Source organism: Polyodon spathula, chromosome 1, assembly GCF_017654505.1.
Source record: "Polyodon spathula isolate WHYD16114869_AA chromosome 1, ASM1765450v1, whole genome shotgun sequence".
Taxonomy (NCBI): domain Eukaryota; kingdom Metazoa; phylum Chordata; class Actinopteri; order Acipenseriformes; family Polyodontidae; genus Polyodon; species Polyodon spathula.
The window spans coordinates 69,932,364-69,952,575 of record NC_054534.1 but is presented as its reverse complement, the minus strand read 5'-3'; the positions used below and the strand labels follow the sequence as shown (position 1 = coordinate 69,952,575).

Genomic DNA, 20,212 nt, shown 5'->3' with positions numbered 1-20,212 from the left:
CAAAGCACTAGGGGATATCGGAGGATACTGTGTAGCCAGACTCGAACACAGGTCACATCCAGACTACAGTTAAACCAATTTATCTAACCCAGTTATGCCGACAACAGAGTTCGAGACTACCTCCCGAGTAGGTTTCAAACTCGGTTGTTGAACTCAGTTATGAACCATGTTTTGTGTGGATGCAAATCGATTTATGCACTTTTAAACCACTTTTGAACCCTTAACTCAGTTCTAAAACGCTAATGTGGCCAGGGCCTAAAGACTTCTTAAAATAGCGTATAGGTAATGATTACTGTACTGTACCTGAGCTGACAGTTTGTATGGTTATGTTTATTGACTTGTATATTATTTTTATCATTTTTATTATTTCTTTAATGTATTATTACTGTACTGTATTTTTTATTAATTTGGTTATTTTACTAATTACAGTACATTACATGTTATTTTTTTAATAATTCATTTAGCTGACCATCTTTAGCCAAGGCAACATAGAATTACTGTATTAAATAATTAAAATACAGAATGTTACATACTGTAATGTATAGTACTAGTTACATGTTACATTGTTTTATATTGTTTCTTCTGTAATAAACCTGTATACTACATACATTGTACATGTACATTAACCAATTAGTACTGTACTAGGTTTTGATTTTTGTGCCGATTTGGTGGGTATGTGCATGTATCTGGTTATTACATACCTCGGTTATAACACTGTTTTTACTTTACGTTGTATCAGAGTTTCACTGTACAGTGTATTTGTTATCCACAAAGCTCAACAGTATTTAATACATGCAGCAGTCATACAAAAATAAATAAACCCAGCATTCTTTTTATGTGGTGTTTTTGGTGAAATCAAGGCAGTTATTGTATTTTGCTTCATAATAACTTAATATATGTTATTTAAAGTGTGTAATACATACAGTATATACTGAAATAATGGAAAAACATCAGGATGTTACATTTAAAGTTAATACACTGTTAGAGCTACAGTACAATACAAATTACACAGAACCTGTGTAGGCTGCAGTGTTCTATCCCTTGTTTTCTGTATTTTGCTGCCATCAAGAGATAGCCTAACAACTGCTGTATTGCAGAACATTACTGGTATTTAAAATGTCTTGCTCCAAACATTTCATGTTTTACAGTACGTGTCTTACGGCTCTAGACCATCTGGAAAATTTGGTATGCGGCTCGTAGGCTCAGGAAGTTTGGCCACCCACGCCTAAGCCAATGAAGCAACTAAGTGTATTGAGAGGCGTGCGTCCATCAGTGTATATAGTACACAAAAGGCAAACACAAACCTTTTTATTTGAAAAACTCAGTATTAACGGCTGTCGACTTTAATATTATGTCACTAATGCACACGCACATATATATTGTTGACCTACGACACCGCTCTCGAAGCCAGGTGTGCAGTTGAAAGTAAATTTCATTTTATCGTGGAGACAGTGGCATGGAACAGATCCTCCACAAATAATAAACACTATATGTGTGTGTGTGTGTGTGTGTGTGTGTGTGTGTGTTACTTCATTGTTTAAACTGTTTTTGAACTATTGCTTTAGTAAAAACGGAAGAAAACAAGTTACACTGGCCTGTTTTCAACAATGTGGCACTATCAAGTAACTTGGAAGCAAACTAGTTAATATTAAAAATGAATGTAGGTAAAGCTTTTCACTCGGAATTAGAATTAATAGAAAGCTTAATCGCTGCCTCTCTGTCGGGATACATTGTTGAACCGTTTGGCCTAGACTGATATGAATAAATGCTGAAAGCGTACACGCCATCACTTTCAGAATGTGTGTGAGATGCTGACGAAGGCGAAAACGGGACACTCACCCAATTTTGCACGGCGTTGTTCAGTTTCGCTTTCTTGTGAGTACCTCCAGAAGTCTCCATGGCAGTGTTTAGCAGTATAGAACTGTAACAATTTCACCGTATGTACAAGTACTGTATCAATATTTTGTTGATTTCTAACAATAGCCCACTCGCCTCTGAGAGTGTCTAACAGGAATATACTGGACTGGAATTACAGCGAGCTCAACATCGGAAGTGAGGTTTCAGCTTTGGGGCGGTGCTGTCGCCTTGGCAACAGCTTACTTGGTGCCGCAAAGAGCTTTTAAAGTTGTCAAATCTTCATTGTATCTGTTCCGGTAGTATTTATGTTTTCCATTTATCGCTATAAAAAAATCACCTTTCTAGACAATGGAACTAATAACGCTGTCAAAAAGGGTATCGAAAAAATCGTGGTACGAAAAGTAGATGCCTTCTTGTGCCAGCTTCACTTATCTTGTCCACGAGGTGGCACGGTCCGCAAAGGCAAAGCAACGTGGGTTGCAATGGATTCTGGAGAGTGTAGTTTTACATTACAGCAATCGTTAATCATTCCTGCAAACTCCTTTACAGCACTTTTAAACTGAAGATTTTTGCAATCTAATCAGAAAAAATAATAATAATAATAATAATAATAATAATAATAATAATAATAATAATAATAATAATAAATGTATTTATTATTTAAACATATTTAACTCATATACAAGTCTTCCATAATTTTGGATTGGCATAACCAACAGTAGTTACATATCTACAAACCACATCACGTATTGCGGGATTGTTATTTGTAGATATTTTATTATTAAAATTGAACAATTCATTTGCTAACAAACGAGAAACGAAAGTATAGAAAACGTGTAAGTATATATATATATATATATGTATGTGTGTGTGTGTGTGTGTGTGTGTGTGTGTGTGTGTGTGTATATATATATATATATTGCCTATAGGAAGTATTCACACACACACACACACACACACACACACCCCCCCCACTGAACTCTTGATGTATTTAAATGAATTTGTTTTTCCCTTTGATTTACACAACCTACTTTCAATGTGTGAAAATATGGGTGGGGGCTATGAAAAAAAAAATCAATTAAAAATAAAAACCGAAAAGTCTTCATTAGATAATTTTTCGCCCCCTTTGCTATTTCACCCCCTTTCCTAAATAAGCTCAGGTGCAACCAGTTGCCTTGAAAATTCACACAATACGTTAAATGGAGTCCATTTGTGTGCAATAAAAGTGGTTTACATGATTTCAGATTAAATACATCTCTCTTTGTAAGGTCCCAAAGTTGAATCGTGCATTCAAAGCAAAGATACTACCATGAAGACCAAGGAGTTTTCAAAACAACTCTGAGATAAAGTCGTGGAAAGGCACAAACCAGGGGTATAAAAACATATCAAAGACATTGAATATCCCTTGGAGGACAGTCAAGTCGATCATTAAGAAGTGGAAGGTATAAGGCACCATCCAGAATCTGCTTAGAGCAGACCATGCTCCCAAACTGAGCAGCCAGGTAAGAATGGCATTGGTTAGGGAAGCCACCAAGAGGCCAATGACAACTATGAAAGACCTACAGCGTTCCATGGCTGAGATGGGATAAACTGTCCATGTGTCAACAATAGCTGAGGTACTCCACAAATCTTGCCTGTATGGTAGAGTGTCAAGAAGGAAGTCATTTCTGAAAAAAAAGCCCATGTAAAATCCCACTTGGAATTTGCAAAAGGGCATGTAGGAGACTCTGAAAAGGTGTGGAAAAAGATTCTGTGGTCAGATGAAACAAAAATTGAACTATTTGGCCTAAATGCAAAGTTATGTCTGGCGCAAACCCAACACAACACATCACCCAGGTAATACCATCCCTACTGTGAAGCATAATGGTGGTAGCATCATGCTATGGGGATATTTTTATCAACAGGGACTGGGAAGCTTGTCAGGCTAGAGGGCAAAATGGATGGAGCTAAATACAGGCAAATCCTTGAGAAAAACCTGCTTCAGTCTGCAAAAGACCTAAAACTGGGATGGAGATTTACCTTTCAGTAGGACAATGACCCCAAGGACACAGCCAAAGTGACACTGGAGTGGCTTAAAAACAAGAAAGTGAACGTCCTAGAGTGGCCCAGTCAAAGCCTGGACTTGAATCCGATTGAGAATCTGTGGCAAGACTTGAAGATTGCTGTCCACCAACGATCCCCATCCAACTTGACAGAGCTTCAACAATTTTGCCAAGAAGAATGGACAAATATTGAATGATCCAGATGTGCAAACCTGGTAGAGACTTACCCCAAAAGACTCACAGTTGTAATTGCTGCCAAAGGTGTTTCTACCAAGTACTGACTCAGGGTGTGAATACTTATCTAAACAAGATATTTCAGGGTTTTTTTTAAATTATTTTTCATTAACTGTTGTTTCACAATAAAAATGCTCTTGCCTGTTGAAAGTATTGAGTAGGTTGTGTAAATCAAAGATCACCTCGGAAAGCCTCTCAATGACAGCACAAGTGCCCTCCCATTGACTGGCCAGTTTGGGGTAGAGTCCGGCAGTAAATCCAGACTTGTTTCTCAGCCTGGAAACCATGGCCCTGGCAACAGGTGTTGTATGCCCATTTCTGGCACTGGCCAGCCGAATCAAGGTGCTCCTGAGCAAAAAGCTGTTGGAGGTAGTCAAGCCAGTATTTAATTTAGTTAAATAATCTATGGCCATGAGAATGTATCAGTTTCCCCCCTCCATCTGTGGAAATGTCCCAAGATAACAGCGGTGACACACTGCAGTGGTGCCCCCATCAGGTCCTGTTAGAGTGGAGCACGGGAGAGGTTCAAAGAGCACTTCCAGGCGGTGCACCAATCAAAATGATGCACATAGTTTTCCACGTTGTGGCGGTACTGCCCCCAGTAGAACTGCTCCTGGAGCCGACCCAGGGTCTTCGATATGTCCAGTGGCCGGTCCACCATGCACAGCCCGCAGCACAGTCTGCCAGAGAGCTTGGAGGAACACAGTTTGCAGCAGTTCTGTTCTATCACAAGGTCTGTCCATGCATGGTACAGTAGACTTCTCCAGAGGCTGCTGAATACAATGTAAAATAAACAGTTTTCAGAAAACAAACTGGAAAGTCAGCTCAGACAAAAAAGTATTCCTGTCAGTTGTAGCCAAGTTAAAAGTTAAAAGCCACCTCGCTTCAAACAACCTGCTGCTTACTTTTTAAATGCAGTTAGAATTTTAAACCTGAATAAGCACATTTGCTTTCTTTTGACTAGGTATATAATAAATTATTGGATGGTACAAATAAAGAACATGCTGTATATATATATGCCTTTATTAAAGTATGCCAATTGCCCTTGGGTAAGCAAGTTTTGGGACTGTCTCTAATCGATTTCAACATCTGTATAATTTGGCAAAGCTTTGCCTTACACTTCCAACCAATTCAGTGGATGCAGACGTGCAGTCTCAATGTATGGGCAAGTCCACACCAGACAGAGAATGTCGGCAGAAACTGCTGGGGGATGTTGACTGCTTGCCTTTAACAAATGACAGCACTCTGTTTTAGTAAGGAAGCAAGTAGCACTATTTTAAGGCTTTTATAGTGCTCTGAAATATTGTTTACTTAGGTTTATTTAATGTTTAAACAGGTCCGCGAAATGTCCACGAAATCCTAACTTTATTCTACAACCTACCCGCAAAAAATACTTAAATTTACCGCGATTTAAGTAGACCCCTATTTATAACCAAGATTCGTTCTTTCTGTCACAATCATAAATGTATTTATTTATTTTAACATATTTAACACACATAAAAATCTTCTTTAATTTTACTAGTTACATCTGTCTAAACCACATCATGGGTTTTTCATTTGGATGTCTTTGAGGGGTTGTCTAGTGTACTATATAGTAATAAAGAAAAACAAACATAGTATTTAGAATTCATGCTCACTAGAAGGTAAAACATACAGTTAATCTTAACTCAAGTAGCATTTAACTAAATTACATAGAGTTTAAAATAGAAGATAAATTAATAGCTAGAAGCTGTTTTAGCTCAAAGAGGGCTGTGTCTGGTGGTTGCCACTGGTGGTGAGTAACTCACTACCCTTGCAATGTCCCAGAAAAAACTGTGTAAAATGCATATTTCAATGCCATAACCACTTCAATCTATTTTATATATGTCTCCTTTTAGGTTCAGATGGATATTGCATGTCAAGGCCAACAGACTTGCTAATTTTTTGTTCAACGTTGTACTATATAATTCCTTGATACCAGTTTACAAAGTGGTCATAAATGATCTGTGCTGCCCATGTTACAGGCAGCAGTTACGGAAGGTGGTGAGGACACGTCTGACATTTGAAGGAGCAAAATTTTAAAAAAATGGAAACCTGTGGAACTGAAGACGGAATACATTGGCGTTTGCTGAAAATACACTAGTCCAGAGGTACCTCAAGTGATATTAAGGAAGTCTGAGTGGTCATTTATTTCTCACTAATCCCCGCTCAATAAATATCTTTTTTTTTTTCTGAACAGTTCCTTTTCAAATATATTTAAAAGATTTTATAGGCAAAACATCCCAAGTGCAGTGGTATCCCAAACATTGTTCACTTACCTCTCGATGCAGTACTACAACCTTTGTCCTTTATTCTACCCGAGTAAATGTATTTATACCACAGGTGTGGATATATCTCATGTGGGATATATTTTTGTTATCTCACTGGAGTGGGGTAACATGATGTGATAACATAAGTGGGATAACATGCTTACCAGAACTAGTTTTAGAATGTGTCTTTGCTTACATTCCAGTCAAGGTATGCTGCTGGAATTCAGGACAGAGCGGTGCTTCACTAGTTCAAACAATACTGCCACCTATACATGTTTTATAACAACTTTAAAATGGGCAATTTTGCTACCTCATCAAAATCTGTTACCTTTAACAAAATGTCAAATGTAGCTATAACTAAAATAATGTAATATAATTAACATAACTTATTTTTAAACTCATATCAGCAACATGACAAGTAGTACTGAAACTCCCACCAGGCAAATAGCTGTATAATAATAATAATAATAATAATAATAATAATAATAATAATAATAATAATAATAATAATAATAATAATAAGTATGCTACTATTGCAAAATAATTTTACAAATGTGTACTTGAGGTTACTTATATAATTGCTTCAAGAAAACTCTACGCTTCGATGTAAAACAAATTCAATCAGCATATAGGTACGTTTATTTTATTTTGTTTTTTTATTTACAAAATGTAACTTCATCTGTAGCACACCAATGTTCGTTAACAACACCTGTCTGTATTCAATATAAAACAAATTAATTACATGTGGAATAAAATATAAGTTTACAAAACATGTATGTCATATCCAAAGACGGGTATTTGTTTTTGATGGGCGTCCTCAGCCTGCAAGGAAAAGTAAATCTGGTTCATGATTTAATTAGACATCCTCCTGCAGTGAATAAAAATCATATAGCACAAATTATCATTCAGTATCCTCTATTTCTGCAATGGCGACTGTTGGTTAAGACATTCAGTGTAGTTAGTGTAGGATATAAAGCAAATCAACAATTACAATTAAGTGACATAAAAAGTAAGATACCTTCACCACACATCAGGAATTACCAGACCAGTTTGATATACTGTAATATGCATTATTAACACCAAACCAGTCCATTATCTCTAATAATAATAATAATAATAAATAATAATAATAATAATAATAATAATAATAATAATAATAATCTTTATTTGTATATAGTGCTTTACAAGATACGAGACTAGGGTGTGTGAACTATGCATCAGTCACTTACAACAACGTCTCACCTGAAAGACAGAGCACAAGTAATCTCAGGTATTGCTTTGATTTAATAACAGAATGGATTAATAAGATGTATTCTTATATTTATATTTATAAAAGTTCACAATGGTAAATCTGGCAGTCAAAAATCGTTATTTAAATATAATGCAAGTTTTATGAAAGGGACTCTTTGGTTGTTGGTTTTGGAAAGTAAAAGTCTAAAAGTATTGAATAACTTCTGGGAGTTTTATAATTCTCAGGCCTAGAATATTATATAATATATATATATATATATATATATATATATATATATATATATATATATAATATATATATATATATATATATATATATATATATATATATATATATGGTACCAAATAAGGTAGTGGTACCACAAAGCCTCTTTCTCATGAGAACTAGAACACAGGAATGTATATTTATCCTTCTGCCTGACAGATGAGAGGTTAGAGTGGGGAATATTTGTTAAATGAAGTTTCATGAGCTACTAAAGAATGTTGATTTTAATTTCTCTTAGTAAATGAACCTGAAGTGACAATATAATAAATAAGTACAACTACAATATAATTAGCCATTAGTAGAGAGGTAGAACGATTATAAATAAATACCTAAAAATAATGTCAGCTGTGTGGATTTTCAGTAAAATACATCAGTTGCTATAGATCTGGGAAAGCTACCAACAGCATGCCTACTAAGCTAAAATATGCAATCTATGCTATATAGTCAAGTATATCATGTAAAAGACTAAGTACTGTATCTAACTTTTTTTTTTTTTTTACTGTCCCCTTATATTTTCAGCATGTTTGCAATCATTCCATGTGTTTATTATTTTATTACTCAACCAGTAATTAATAAAAAATGTCATTTGAATCTGTTTTATAGCAAATATAATACCAAGGTATAATCAAGGTGTGACAGGGGAGGAACTGGCACTCTCCGGTATATAGAGAGCAGCAGATGCTTTGAAACTGAGGCAGACAAGATGAGTGAAAGACAATTGATGGGAATATTCTGATGTTGTGTGTCGACACGGCTTGGCAAAGATGGCTGGATGATAAATTGGATAATGAATTGTATATAAGGAGTATAGGCTTGGAAAAGGTTTGGCAAAAGATGTAGGAGTTCATTGTCATGTGGAATAGGATTCTTCACTCCTTTACTGCTGTAAAATGGATCTTACGGGGTTGTGATGCCCAACAAATGTATCAGATTTAGTTAGTGTAATTGTCCAGTTGTGAGACTTCTCAGGAGGCGTATAGCAGCTAGCCATATAGAAACACCCATTAACACATATCAAATGTTTTCTTTGATACAACTTGAAATAGGTTTGTGAAATTTTTGGGGGTTTTTTTGCTGAGAATATATGACTTGATACATCATTGCTTGACTAAAAGTACTGTATGGCCGTAAATAATAGCAATAAAATCTCACTATGAATATACTGGCTAAAATTAAGCCTAAGGCATTCGAGATTAATCGGAGATTTGTCTTTTATTATATATTATATATATATATATATATATATATATATATATATATATATATATATATATAGAGAGAGAGAGAGAGAGAGAGAGAGAGAGAGAGAGAGAGAGAGAGAGAGAGAGAGAGAGAGAGAGAGAGAGAAAGTTAAAGCCTCCCTGCCAAGGTAATTGCTTTTGTTTAGTTTAATTGTTTTCTTTAATTATTAATTATCACCTACACCTGGCAATTATTGAAAATTCAAGCCAGGTGCAGGATATAAAAGGGAAGCAGTCAGTTTGCTCTAGGCTGCTGCTGCTGTTAAATGAAGAGCCCGACTGTAAAGTCGTGAAGGTCTGTTTAAAACCTACGTTTGGTTTTATAACAATTTGTAATAAAGCAGCAGTGCATAAAATCAAATTCATCTCTTGGTCACGTTTTAAAGGGGTATGAACCCAAAGCTACAGCCAGGTCATCATATATATATATATATATATATATATATATATATATATATATATATATATATATATACACAGTGTGTGGGTGTGGGTGTGTATATACAGTGCATATAGAAAGTTTACACCCCCTTGAACTGTTTTCACATTTTGTTGTGTCACTGCTTCAGAGTTTCATGCATTTAAATTAGGATTTGTTCCCCTTATCTACACACCATACTCCACACTGTTAAGGGGAAAAACGTTTTTATTGAGAAAAAAATTATATATTAAAAATACAAAACTAAAAGATCATAATTGGATAAGTCTCCAAACGCCCCTGAGTTAATACTTGGTGGAAGCACCTTTGGCAGCAATTACAGCCGTGAGTCTGTTGGGATAGGTCTCTACCAACTTTGCACACCTAGATTTGGCAATATTTGACCATTCTTTACAAAACCATTCAAGCTCTGTCAAGTTCCTTGGGGTTCGTTGATGGACAGCAATCTTCAAGTCATGCCACAAATTTTTTATTGGATTTCGGTCGGAGATCTGACTAGGTCACTTACGGACATTTACCTTTTTGTTCCTTAGCCACTCCAGTGTTGCTTTGGTTGTGTGCTTTGGGTCGTTGTCATGCTGAAAGGTGAACTTTCAGCTTTCTTGCAGAGGGCAGCAGGTTTTCCTCAGGAACTTCTCTATACTTTGCGCCATTCATTTTCCCTTCTATCCTGACAAGTGCCCCAGTCAGTGCTGATGAGAAACATGCCCATACAATGATGCTGCCACCACCATGCTTCACAGTAGGGATGGTGTTCTTTGGGTGATGCCCTGTGTTGGGTTTGCACCAAACATAATACTTTGCATTTAAGACAAAAAGTTCCATTTTAGTTTCGTCAGACCACAAAACTTCTTTATGTTTTTTGTTTTCCATACTTCAAAAAGGATTCAAAACGGGCTTTCTTGAGTAATGGCTTCTTTCTTGCCACCCTACCATACAGGCCAGATTTGTGGAGTGTTTGGGATATTGTTGTCACATGCACACTTTGACCAGTCTTGGCCATAAAAGTCTGTAGCTCTTGCAAAGTTGCCATTGGCCTCTTGGTAGCCTCTCTGATCAGTCTCCTTCTTGCTCGGTCAACCAGTTTTGAGGGACGGTCTGATCTAGGCAGGTTCTTGGTGGTGCCATACACTTCTACTTCTTAATAGTCATCTTGCTCCAAGGGATATTCAAGGCCTTTGATATTTTTTTATACCCATCCCCTGATCTGTGCCTTTCAACTTTGTCCCGGAGTACTTTTTAAAGCAACTTGATGGTCATGGTTGAGTCTTTGCTTTGAAATACACTACCCAGCAGTTTAACACATATGGAAGCCGCTTAACTTTGGTGTGTGATTTTGAAGGTGAATGGTTACACTTGAGCTAATTTTGGATCGTTATTACAAGGGGGTTGGACACTTATCCAACCAAGATATTTCAGTTTTTATTTTTAATTAATTTTCTACAAATTTCTAGAATATTTTTTTCAGTTGGAAGTTGTGGGGTAGGATGTGTAGATAAATGAAAAAACAAGATATCTGTGACATATACACTTGAACTGTATATATATATATATATATATATATATATATATATATATATATATATATATATATATATATATAACAAAAAATGATTTTATTTTATATTTTTAAACAAGTCTACTTCCGTAACTACTGATGAGTCCTGTATTTCTTTCTTTTTACAGAAAAACACAAGGACCTTGTTTAAATCTTAAAACAGGACATATAAAACATGTTAGGAGGAAGGTAACTGCATTATATATTAATGAAGGCATAATATAATATTTATTAGGGGAACAATATTGGAGAAGGGTGTGTTAGAGACTTCAATACAAATAAGTAGATGCTCCACCCAGGATGCAGTGGCACTTAAATCCCTTCAAAGGGAATCTAATGAGTGACCTCTCTGGTTTCAAGCACTAGTCTATTCATTACACATCACAGACACAATTATAAGGATGATTAGAACTGATTTGATTCCTACAGATATTTTGGTTTATATATATATATATATATATATATATATATATATATATATATATATATATTTTTTTTTTTTTTTTTTTAATTCTATAGCAGTGTTCTTTACTACAACATATGTTTATATGTATCAATCATCCATAACACCTTATACATTCTGATGTAAAACTTACAAGGAACTAACTAAACTATATACTGTACAGTTGTAGCCTAAAGTTTACATACCCCAATGGAAATTTATAATTTCTAGAAATTTCTCGACAATAAAGAATTTTAGGAAAAATCTTTTGTAGCAAAAACTTTGTTTTTGTGGATGAGGAAAAAAAGTTACAAGAAATAGATGCCTACAATTATTTGTTTCAGCATTTTTGTTTTGCAAAACTCCAAAAATGCTAATTCAAAAGTATTCATACCCTTTAGTACTATGATAGTATTGCCTATAAGGTGCTAGAAATTTCAATATGAAAATGCAGAACCTAATTCTAGAAAAGTCTAGAAAATGCTGTATTGTCGGTGAACATTCTTAAAGAGTATAAAAAAGGGTTAGGCATAGCATGATTGCTGTCATTACCAATAAGTCAATATGGGAAAAAGTAAAGATTTATCTGAAGACCTTAGACAAAAAATTATTTATTGTCATAAAGCTGGAGAAGGATACAAGAAGATTTCCAAGCATTTGAGTGTTCCAGTTTCAACTATTGTTTATATTATCAAGAAGTACAAGACTCGTGGTACTGTCACATCACTCCCTCGTTCTGGAAGAAAGAAGGTTCTTTAACCAAGAACAAGTAGAAGAATTGTGAGAAAGTTTAATAACAATCCGAGATTGACTGCCAAAGATATTCAAAGTGAATTGACTGCAAGTGGAACTGGGGTTTTAATTTCAACCACAGGTTGAGTATTGCATGGTGAAGGTCTCAATGATCGCAGGCCAAGGAAAAAGCCACTCTTAGGAACGTCACAATGACAATTGATTAAAGTTTGCAAAATGGCATTTGAATGATGGATGTGAGTTCTGATCAAAGATTTTGTGGAGTGATGACACAAAAATCAAGCTATTTGGTCACGCTGATAGTACGTTATTACAATATTACGTTTGGAGAAAGTCTGGTGAGGCGTTCAAGAAAAGAACACCATACCTACTGTCAAGCATGGAGGTGGTAATATCATTCTATGGCACTGTTCTTCCTCTAATAGCACAGGAAATCTAGTTTAAACACATGGCAAAATGGATTACATAGCATACCAAAAGATATTAGCCAATCATCTGAAACCCTGTGTTCCAACACAACAACGATCCAAAGCACATATCAAGATCTACTTCAGAATGGTTAAGGAAGAAAAAAATCAAGGTTCTCAATGACCTAGTTAACTTCCCTATCTAAATCCAATTGAGAATATTTGGTATGAGTTGAAGAAAGCTGTGAACAAGAGTTCTTTGAATTTGAATGAACTGGAACAATTCTGTGTTGAAGAATGGTTCAAAATCACTAAGAAATCATACGAAAAGCGCATTGATATCCTAATCATTTAAAAGAGGTTATTATTGCTAAAGGTGCCTCAACTAGCTATTAATTTCATTTTTTTTGTCAGGGTATGAATATTTTTGAATTAGCATGTTTGGAGTTTTGAAAAAAAAATCACTGAAGTAAATAATTGTAGACATCTATTTATTGTAACTTTGTAATGTTTCCTATAATTATTTCCTAGAAATTATAAATTTCCATTGGGGTATGTAAACTTTTGACTACGGCTGTACTTAACTTTCCAGGCTTTCAGATTGACCCAAGTGACCCTGTCGTGCAGTACATGGACATATTCTAATCATCAACGATATACTGTACATAGAAACATAGTAGGGCTCATCTGCTCTATATTGTATGTATCTTCACATGGACATACAACACATTAGGCAAAGATAAGAATGATAAAACTAAATCTAGAGCCACATTAATTTGTAACTAGAAGTATACAAACATTTGTACTATTAGCTTGAATATTATCTTTCTAGATATGATTCAGTTTCTTTGAGATTTTTGTACGCATAGATGTGAGGTAACCAGCTCAAGCAGCTTTGGTTATCAGGTAGAAATCTATCTATCCACAATGGTGCCTGCAGCTGTATGCACGTTACTCACTGTGGGTACCACTGGTTTGCAAATTTTCAGCTTCATAAGTGTGAACTCGCCATCGGATGAAGTGATAGACATTTTAAGTTTACAAGATTGTACTGTTTATTTAGCAGTAGTAATGAGCAAACGGAAGCAGATAAGTTTGGTTGAAGCTTTGAAAAATAGTGAAAACCTTTCTTTTGATAACCCAGATGTTAGAGGGAAAAAATCAGTAAAAGCAATAAGGTGGTGGAGTTTTAGGCACCGAAAATCTGTTGGCAGCATTGAATACTGCATTGTTAGTACTGCATTATCTGAATGCTGCTGCTCTTCCAGAATTGAGCACAGTAAGTGTACATTTATACAATTTTCATTTGCATTTTAATTTTATCAGTGTCTTTTATTAAAATGAATAATACATTTCCTAATCACTAACACATAATTGCCAAGTTCTATTATTATTATTATTATTATTATTATTATTATTATTATTATTATTATTATTATTATTATTATAACTACAGAACCAGTAAGAACATGTCATGTAAGAGATGTGGTCATCTTAGTATTTTGATCTGTGTCACTATGCCCTCCGTGTTTCTGCTCCACCTTGCTTCCAAATGTGTGTATTGACTGTGAGGCAGTAATTTGGTTAGCCCAATGCATTAGCTGCTGCAGTAAATCGACTTTTTCAGAAGCTATACAATTTATTACATTTACTATGGTGAATGCATAGGGTAACCAATGGAAAAGCATGATGTAACTGCAAAAAGTCCATGCAAAAATAATGTGGTAAATGTTTTTAAGGGTCCTGTCACAAAGGTTTATTCTTAATTCATCATCCTCGGTACTACAAAATGTACCAGTTTCACTAGAAATTGTCTACAATGAAAAATGGTAGTTCTCTGTATGAACTGCACTGCACTGTATTAGAGGTGCTGGTTTTCTGCTGTTACAAGGTTGATTATAGAAAAGCTTTGATTACCCCGGTTTGCCATGTTTATTAATATGCTGTACCATACCTCTCTATTTTTTATGATGTTTACCTATTTATTACACTTTGCTATGCTTTCACTATGGTAAACTTTTACAAGGGGAATCCATCACATGTACAGCAATGTGATGTGAATCCGAGCACACCCAAGCGGGTGAACTAAGAGTGTTGCGGAGAAGCTCCGCTCTGTAATTACAGAGCAAGAAAACTTTTTTCCGCAATACATGAGCAGTGATTCAAACACACAAAGAGGGCAGCATCAGTAAAGTAAATATAACCAGGGGAAGGGTGTGTACCGGAATGGATTGCTGACAGAAAAATGATTATATAAAGAAATTGAAGTCTGGTGAGCAAAATGACAGCAGTTTGGTAGGAACATCACTTGAATTAAGATGCTGGAAAGTAGGTTATATACATTGCAGGGCTATTGAAAATAAAGTAGCTCAGAAGTTTTTTTTTTGTTGTTTTTTAATTAAAATGCAGTGCTCTATTTTAATTATATGAATTCTGAATCGTGACAGACCACTGATAATACCACTGCCTTCAAATTAACCTTCTCTTTTGCAGGCCTTTTGTTAAACTGATGTTAATAAAGACTACTAAAAAAGATGTCTCAGTAGTATTGTAGTGTTATTGCAATAAAATGCAGGATAATGGACAAAGCGATGCCAGTTCCAAATAGAACGCCATTGATGAATAACTAATAAAGAGCCAAACGTTATTAAAATCAAACACCAAATAATCATGGGGTTTCCATGCGGGTCAATTTACACGTGAAATGACGATGTGCGTGCACGTTTGGGAGAATTGTTCAGGTAAATCAGGTTTGTGGCTGAAAAAAACAGCCAAAGAAACGGATGGGATAGGGTAAATCTCATTTACTCATTTAAATGACGACACACACGAGAAATCCACCCTCCAGTTTGGCATGGAAACCCACATTTCAAGTGTAAATTTTAATAAGCATGTTTAGTCTTAACTATAAATATTGCAAGGGAACAGGTCAGTTGTTACTGTGGATTTCAAGATGGCAGAAAGTAGTGGCTGATGGGCGTTTTTATGGTTAGCTGTTGTGTAGTTCACCTTAATGATAATTCAAGCTGCTTTTTTTTTTTTGTTATTATTGTATTTTGCTGTGTCTGGTCTATCATGCTGTATATCTCTTGTGGGTTTACATTTCTGTTTGGGAATACCGCTGCTGCTTAAATGTCTAACTGAATTAATTTCCTTCCTTTTTTTTATCCCAGCGTTGACCAAAAACAATGCCTGCATTTCACGTTAGTAAATATAGTTGGTGAACTGGATGTCATGAGACAGCTCGATTGCCCAAAACAGAGCAACAACATCAGGAGGCTGTGTGAACCAGTGGTTAAAGAAACAGGCTTGTAACCAGGAGGTCCCCAGTTTCACTGACTCATTGTGTGACCCTGAGCAAGTCACTTAACCTCTTTGTGCTCTGTCTTTCGGGTGAGACGTTGTTGTGACTCTGCAACTGATGCATGGTTCACACACCCTAGTCTCGTATCTTGTAAAGCGCTTTGTGATGGTTGTCCACTATGAAAGGTGCTATATAAAGATTATTATTATTATTATTATTATTATTATTATTATTATTATTATTATTAACATCCAACAAGTTGTTAATGCTCTCTCAAAAGTGTCCAAATTCAAGTGTCCCTTTCAATTCGAAAATGACCACCACTATATTAGGTATGGAATATTCTTGCCCTTCAGGTAGGTATTACTAAGCTCTCTATACCAGAGCTGCCGACAGGCCCCTCTCCTGGGGTGACGCACTCGGTCCCACCAACCGAGGGAATAAAACCATCACCCAAAGGAAGCTCTTCCTCTTTTTCCCTCTCAAGACGGTACGGTAAGACCTTTGTGTTGAGCTGAGCGTGTTGATAGAAAAGAGCTTCTCAAGTCGATTCGAGTCGGTTGTATTTCCCTTGCATTCATGCTGAAAGCCTGCTTGCCGCTTTCCTGGAATTAATGACTTAAAAAAGACAGAACTTTTTTGCCTTTCTGTCTTTCAGCAGCCTTCCCGCATGCATGGTAGGCTGCTCTTTATATCTATCTGTCATATATGAGCGACTGCCTGTGCAGTCATCTGCGAATGATTGTCTATTCTTCCTGAGAATACACTTTTCCTCCTTGGGGCTAGGTTTTGCCTTAACCCTGCTGTCGAGTAGACACTGCTGGCCGTGCAGGCCCACCCACCTTGGTGAGTCGAGCCTTGTAAATAAACAGTGTATTCTCTCCATTTGCTATCTTTCTACCATGATTTGCTGTCTGCTTAAACTCACCCACCGTGGCTCTTCAACCCTGCGTCCCCCTGGTACACTCTACTCCCTGACTAGGTGTGTGTTGACTACACGGTTAGGGTAGGCACATTGCGTAGCATCCTCCCCCGTGCTGCGGTACCGCGGTGCACGCGTAGCCTATGCTATTTTTATCCTGATGCACAGGTGCTCAGTGTAAGTGCCAGGATACTTGGTGCGCATGGTGCTCAGCATACACAGTGCACGCAGTGTACATAGTGCACGATGAACACATAGACTGGTACTACACTAGTGCTCATACGGTACTGCACAGTACACGGTGCACAAAGTGCCCACGGTACTCGGTGCACTGTTAATAACCTTGCTGCAATGCTAGCGAGTATACACACTACATTAGCACTTACCAGTGCTTCAACACAGTGCAAGCAGTGCCACAGTGTGAATTCACAACTTCAGGCCCATGTCGGGAAAGTCGGGGTTCCATCCCTGTACAGCCTGCAATGTCAACATCCCACAGGAGGACAAGTACACCCTATGTGCGCAGTGCTTGGGTGTTCAACATGCCACCATAGCCCTCAAGAGGGACGTGGCATGTAATACCTGTGAGGCTTTTCAGCCCCGAGTGAAAGAGGCTTGTTTAGAAAGAGCCATGAGGTTGAAATTTGTGTCCTCCACAGCCTGACCGTCAACGGCTCTGGGTGCCCCAGACGACCTGTCTCAGGATCCCCTGCTGGACATTCCTAATGAGCAGGCCACCAGCAGTTGCTCCCCATCTCCGCAAGCGAGACGGGTGAAGCGTTCTAAGCAGGTGAGGGACAATATAGACCTCAAGGCCCAGATGGCTCAGGTCCTAGAGCTCCTGGTTAAACAGGTACCAGTGGCCCAGGCCCCACTGCAGCCCCAATTACCGTACCTCCCCTCCACCAAGGGAATGCAGAGGGGGTGGGAAGGGTTGCCTCAGTTGGTGCAGGATGATACGCTATCAATAGCAGCCTCGGGGTATGCAGCTTCTTTCTCCTCCGAAATGCAAGTGGGTAAGACCCTTGCTGAGGAAGAGCCTGGCTTTGAGAGTGCCTCAGAAGCCAGTACCTCCCCGTAGTCCAGCTTGATTTCAGCACTCATGGGATGTGCTGCAGCTTTTGTCAGGTCCCCTGGATGCCAGCGGCAGAAACACACTGGTCAGTTTTCCGGACAGAAGCACTGGTCCTGGTTAAGGCCCCGCCAGTGGGTGGTCTTCCTAGAGACCCGGCGTGCCCAAACCCTCAATGCAGCATGAGACGGAAACACATTTAAAGCAAGCTTATGCGCACTGCAGGCAACTCGCTTAGCTAATACGGTGAGTGTGCTTATCGCATAGTTGGATGATGTACTGCGCGAAGCCCCGCTACCCGTGTCGGTGGCCACAGAGTTTCGTCTCCTGTCCAGCACACTGCTGCAGATCTCCGGTCTCCAAGGGCAAGCTCTTGGCCGGAACCTAGCTAGCTTAATTGTGGCTCATAGACAGCTGTAGCTGACACAAGCCAGAGTCTCTGATGTTGATAAGGCCGCGTTGCTTGGCGCGCCCATATCACATATCAGGACACACACACACACACACACACACACACATATATATATATATATATATATATATATATATATATATATATATATATATATATATATATATATATAAAACATCTCTGCAGGTTTTCAGCCATGGTGATCTGCAATATCTGTTGGTCAGTTTCATTTTATACCTCTGAGCTTATTTTTAATTAATGAGTCATAAGATACATGAGTTGAAATAGTATTCACTAGTAATGACATCTGAAAAACAATTTGAGCAAGAGTAGTAAAACACCCATTAAACAGCCAGACACAAGGTATTTTGCTTTATTACAGCAGCTTAGCTTCGTGTACTAGTACCAGTTCTCTGTGCATGGAAATCACATTTTCACAAAGGTTCACTAGTAATCTACAAAAACAGCACGAGCACTTTACGCATAGCTAACTTATATATCAACCCCCACCTTTCCTGCATGACGTCGACTGAAAAACCTGGTTTACTCAAGTAAAATAAATTGAGTGATTGGAAACCCAAAAAAGCATTATACACAAGACATTTTTTCGTGTAAATGTCTCGTGTTAAAAAAAAAAAATAACTTGCATGGAAACCCCATGAATGTGTGTTAGATTATTTGATGATGGTCAGGTTATTTTTACAATTCCCAAAGAATGGAACACAAGATATTGATTACATCACAGTGTTGGCCAAAGCAGACTTGCTGTATGAGTTGCAGCAGCAGAAGACTGTAAAATAATTCAGGAATTTATTTTCAGATTCATCTTCTTTACAAAGTATGTTTTATATTATTAATATTGTACATGTATCACCAATAGAGCTGTTAAAATACTTTTAAAGCCACAACACCTTTGAATATTCAGATCCACTGTGTAAATACAGGAAATACCGATTATTCATCACTTATTTTGTACAGTATCATTCTGTTCCCCAAGTGCATCCCAGCTTTTTCATTAAAGTGGATAGTGTGGCTGCCTTTTGCCATGGAGTTACTTGTTTGTATCCAAGTCAGTCACCTATAACATGTGCTATTGTCAGAGTCCAAGCTATGATCTGTCACTGTTTAGATCATTAAAATAGACACTAATTAATTAAAAGATGACTGTTTTGTTTTTTCTACTTGGTGTGGATAAATATCTCCAGAAATAGGGTTATATGTTTATTTAAAGTAAGTAAAATAGAAACCTTTGCAGAGTTATTGAGCAAAGGGAAGCAAACTGGTTTTGGTTTACTTAATGCCATGGGAGGGGGGAGTAAACTGTTAAATGTCTTAGAAAACGACTGGAAAGTGTAAAACTGTTACAATTTTTGTTGTTCAATCTTTAGTTCTTTATTCAGATCAAGTTCATGGGTGGAATGCATTCCATTTATCAAAGGGTTTCTATATATATATTATATATATATATATATATATATATATATATATATATATATCCCACTTAAGGTCCCACTTAAGGTAATAAATAAATACATAAATACATAAATAAATAAATAAATAAATCTTGATTCGTTTTTCTACCTGCCTGTATGCAGTGACTCGTGCCTGAACTGAGAGGGAGTTACCGAGTCATTGAGCGTGTGAGGTGATGTCAAAGCAGGAGGAGGAGCCTGAGAGGCAGCGCTTTATCATTCCAGCACACTGTAAACACTGTGCTCGTGTACC

The 20,212-nt window shown here is 37.0% G+C and overlaps 1 protein-coding gene across 1 annotated transcript in view; it reads right to left on the bottom strand.

The window, feature by feature from the left end:
- Positions 1-2,061, bottom strand: part of LOC121321805 (bifunctional 3'-phosphoadenosine 5'-phosphosulfate synthase 1-like) — a 51,402-nt gene extending 49,341 nt beyond the window's left edge. Inside the window, exon 1 of the mRNA XM_041261021.1 lies at positions 1,840-2,061. Within this exon, the coding sequence (XP_041116955.1) occupies positions 1,840-1,899 (60 nt within the window). The 5' untranslated portion in view covers positions 1,900-2,061. The remainder of the gene's footprint in view (positions 1-1,839) is intronic.
- Positions 2,062-20,212: the final 18,151 nt, after the last annotated feature.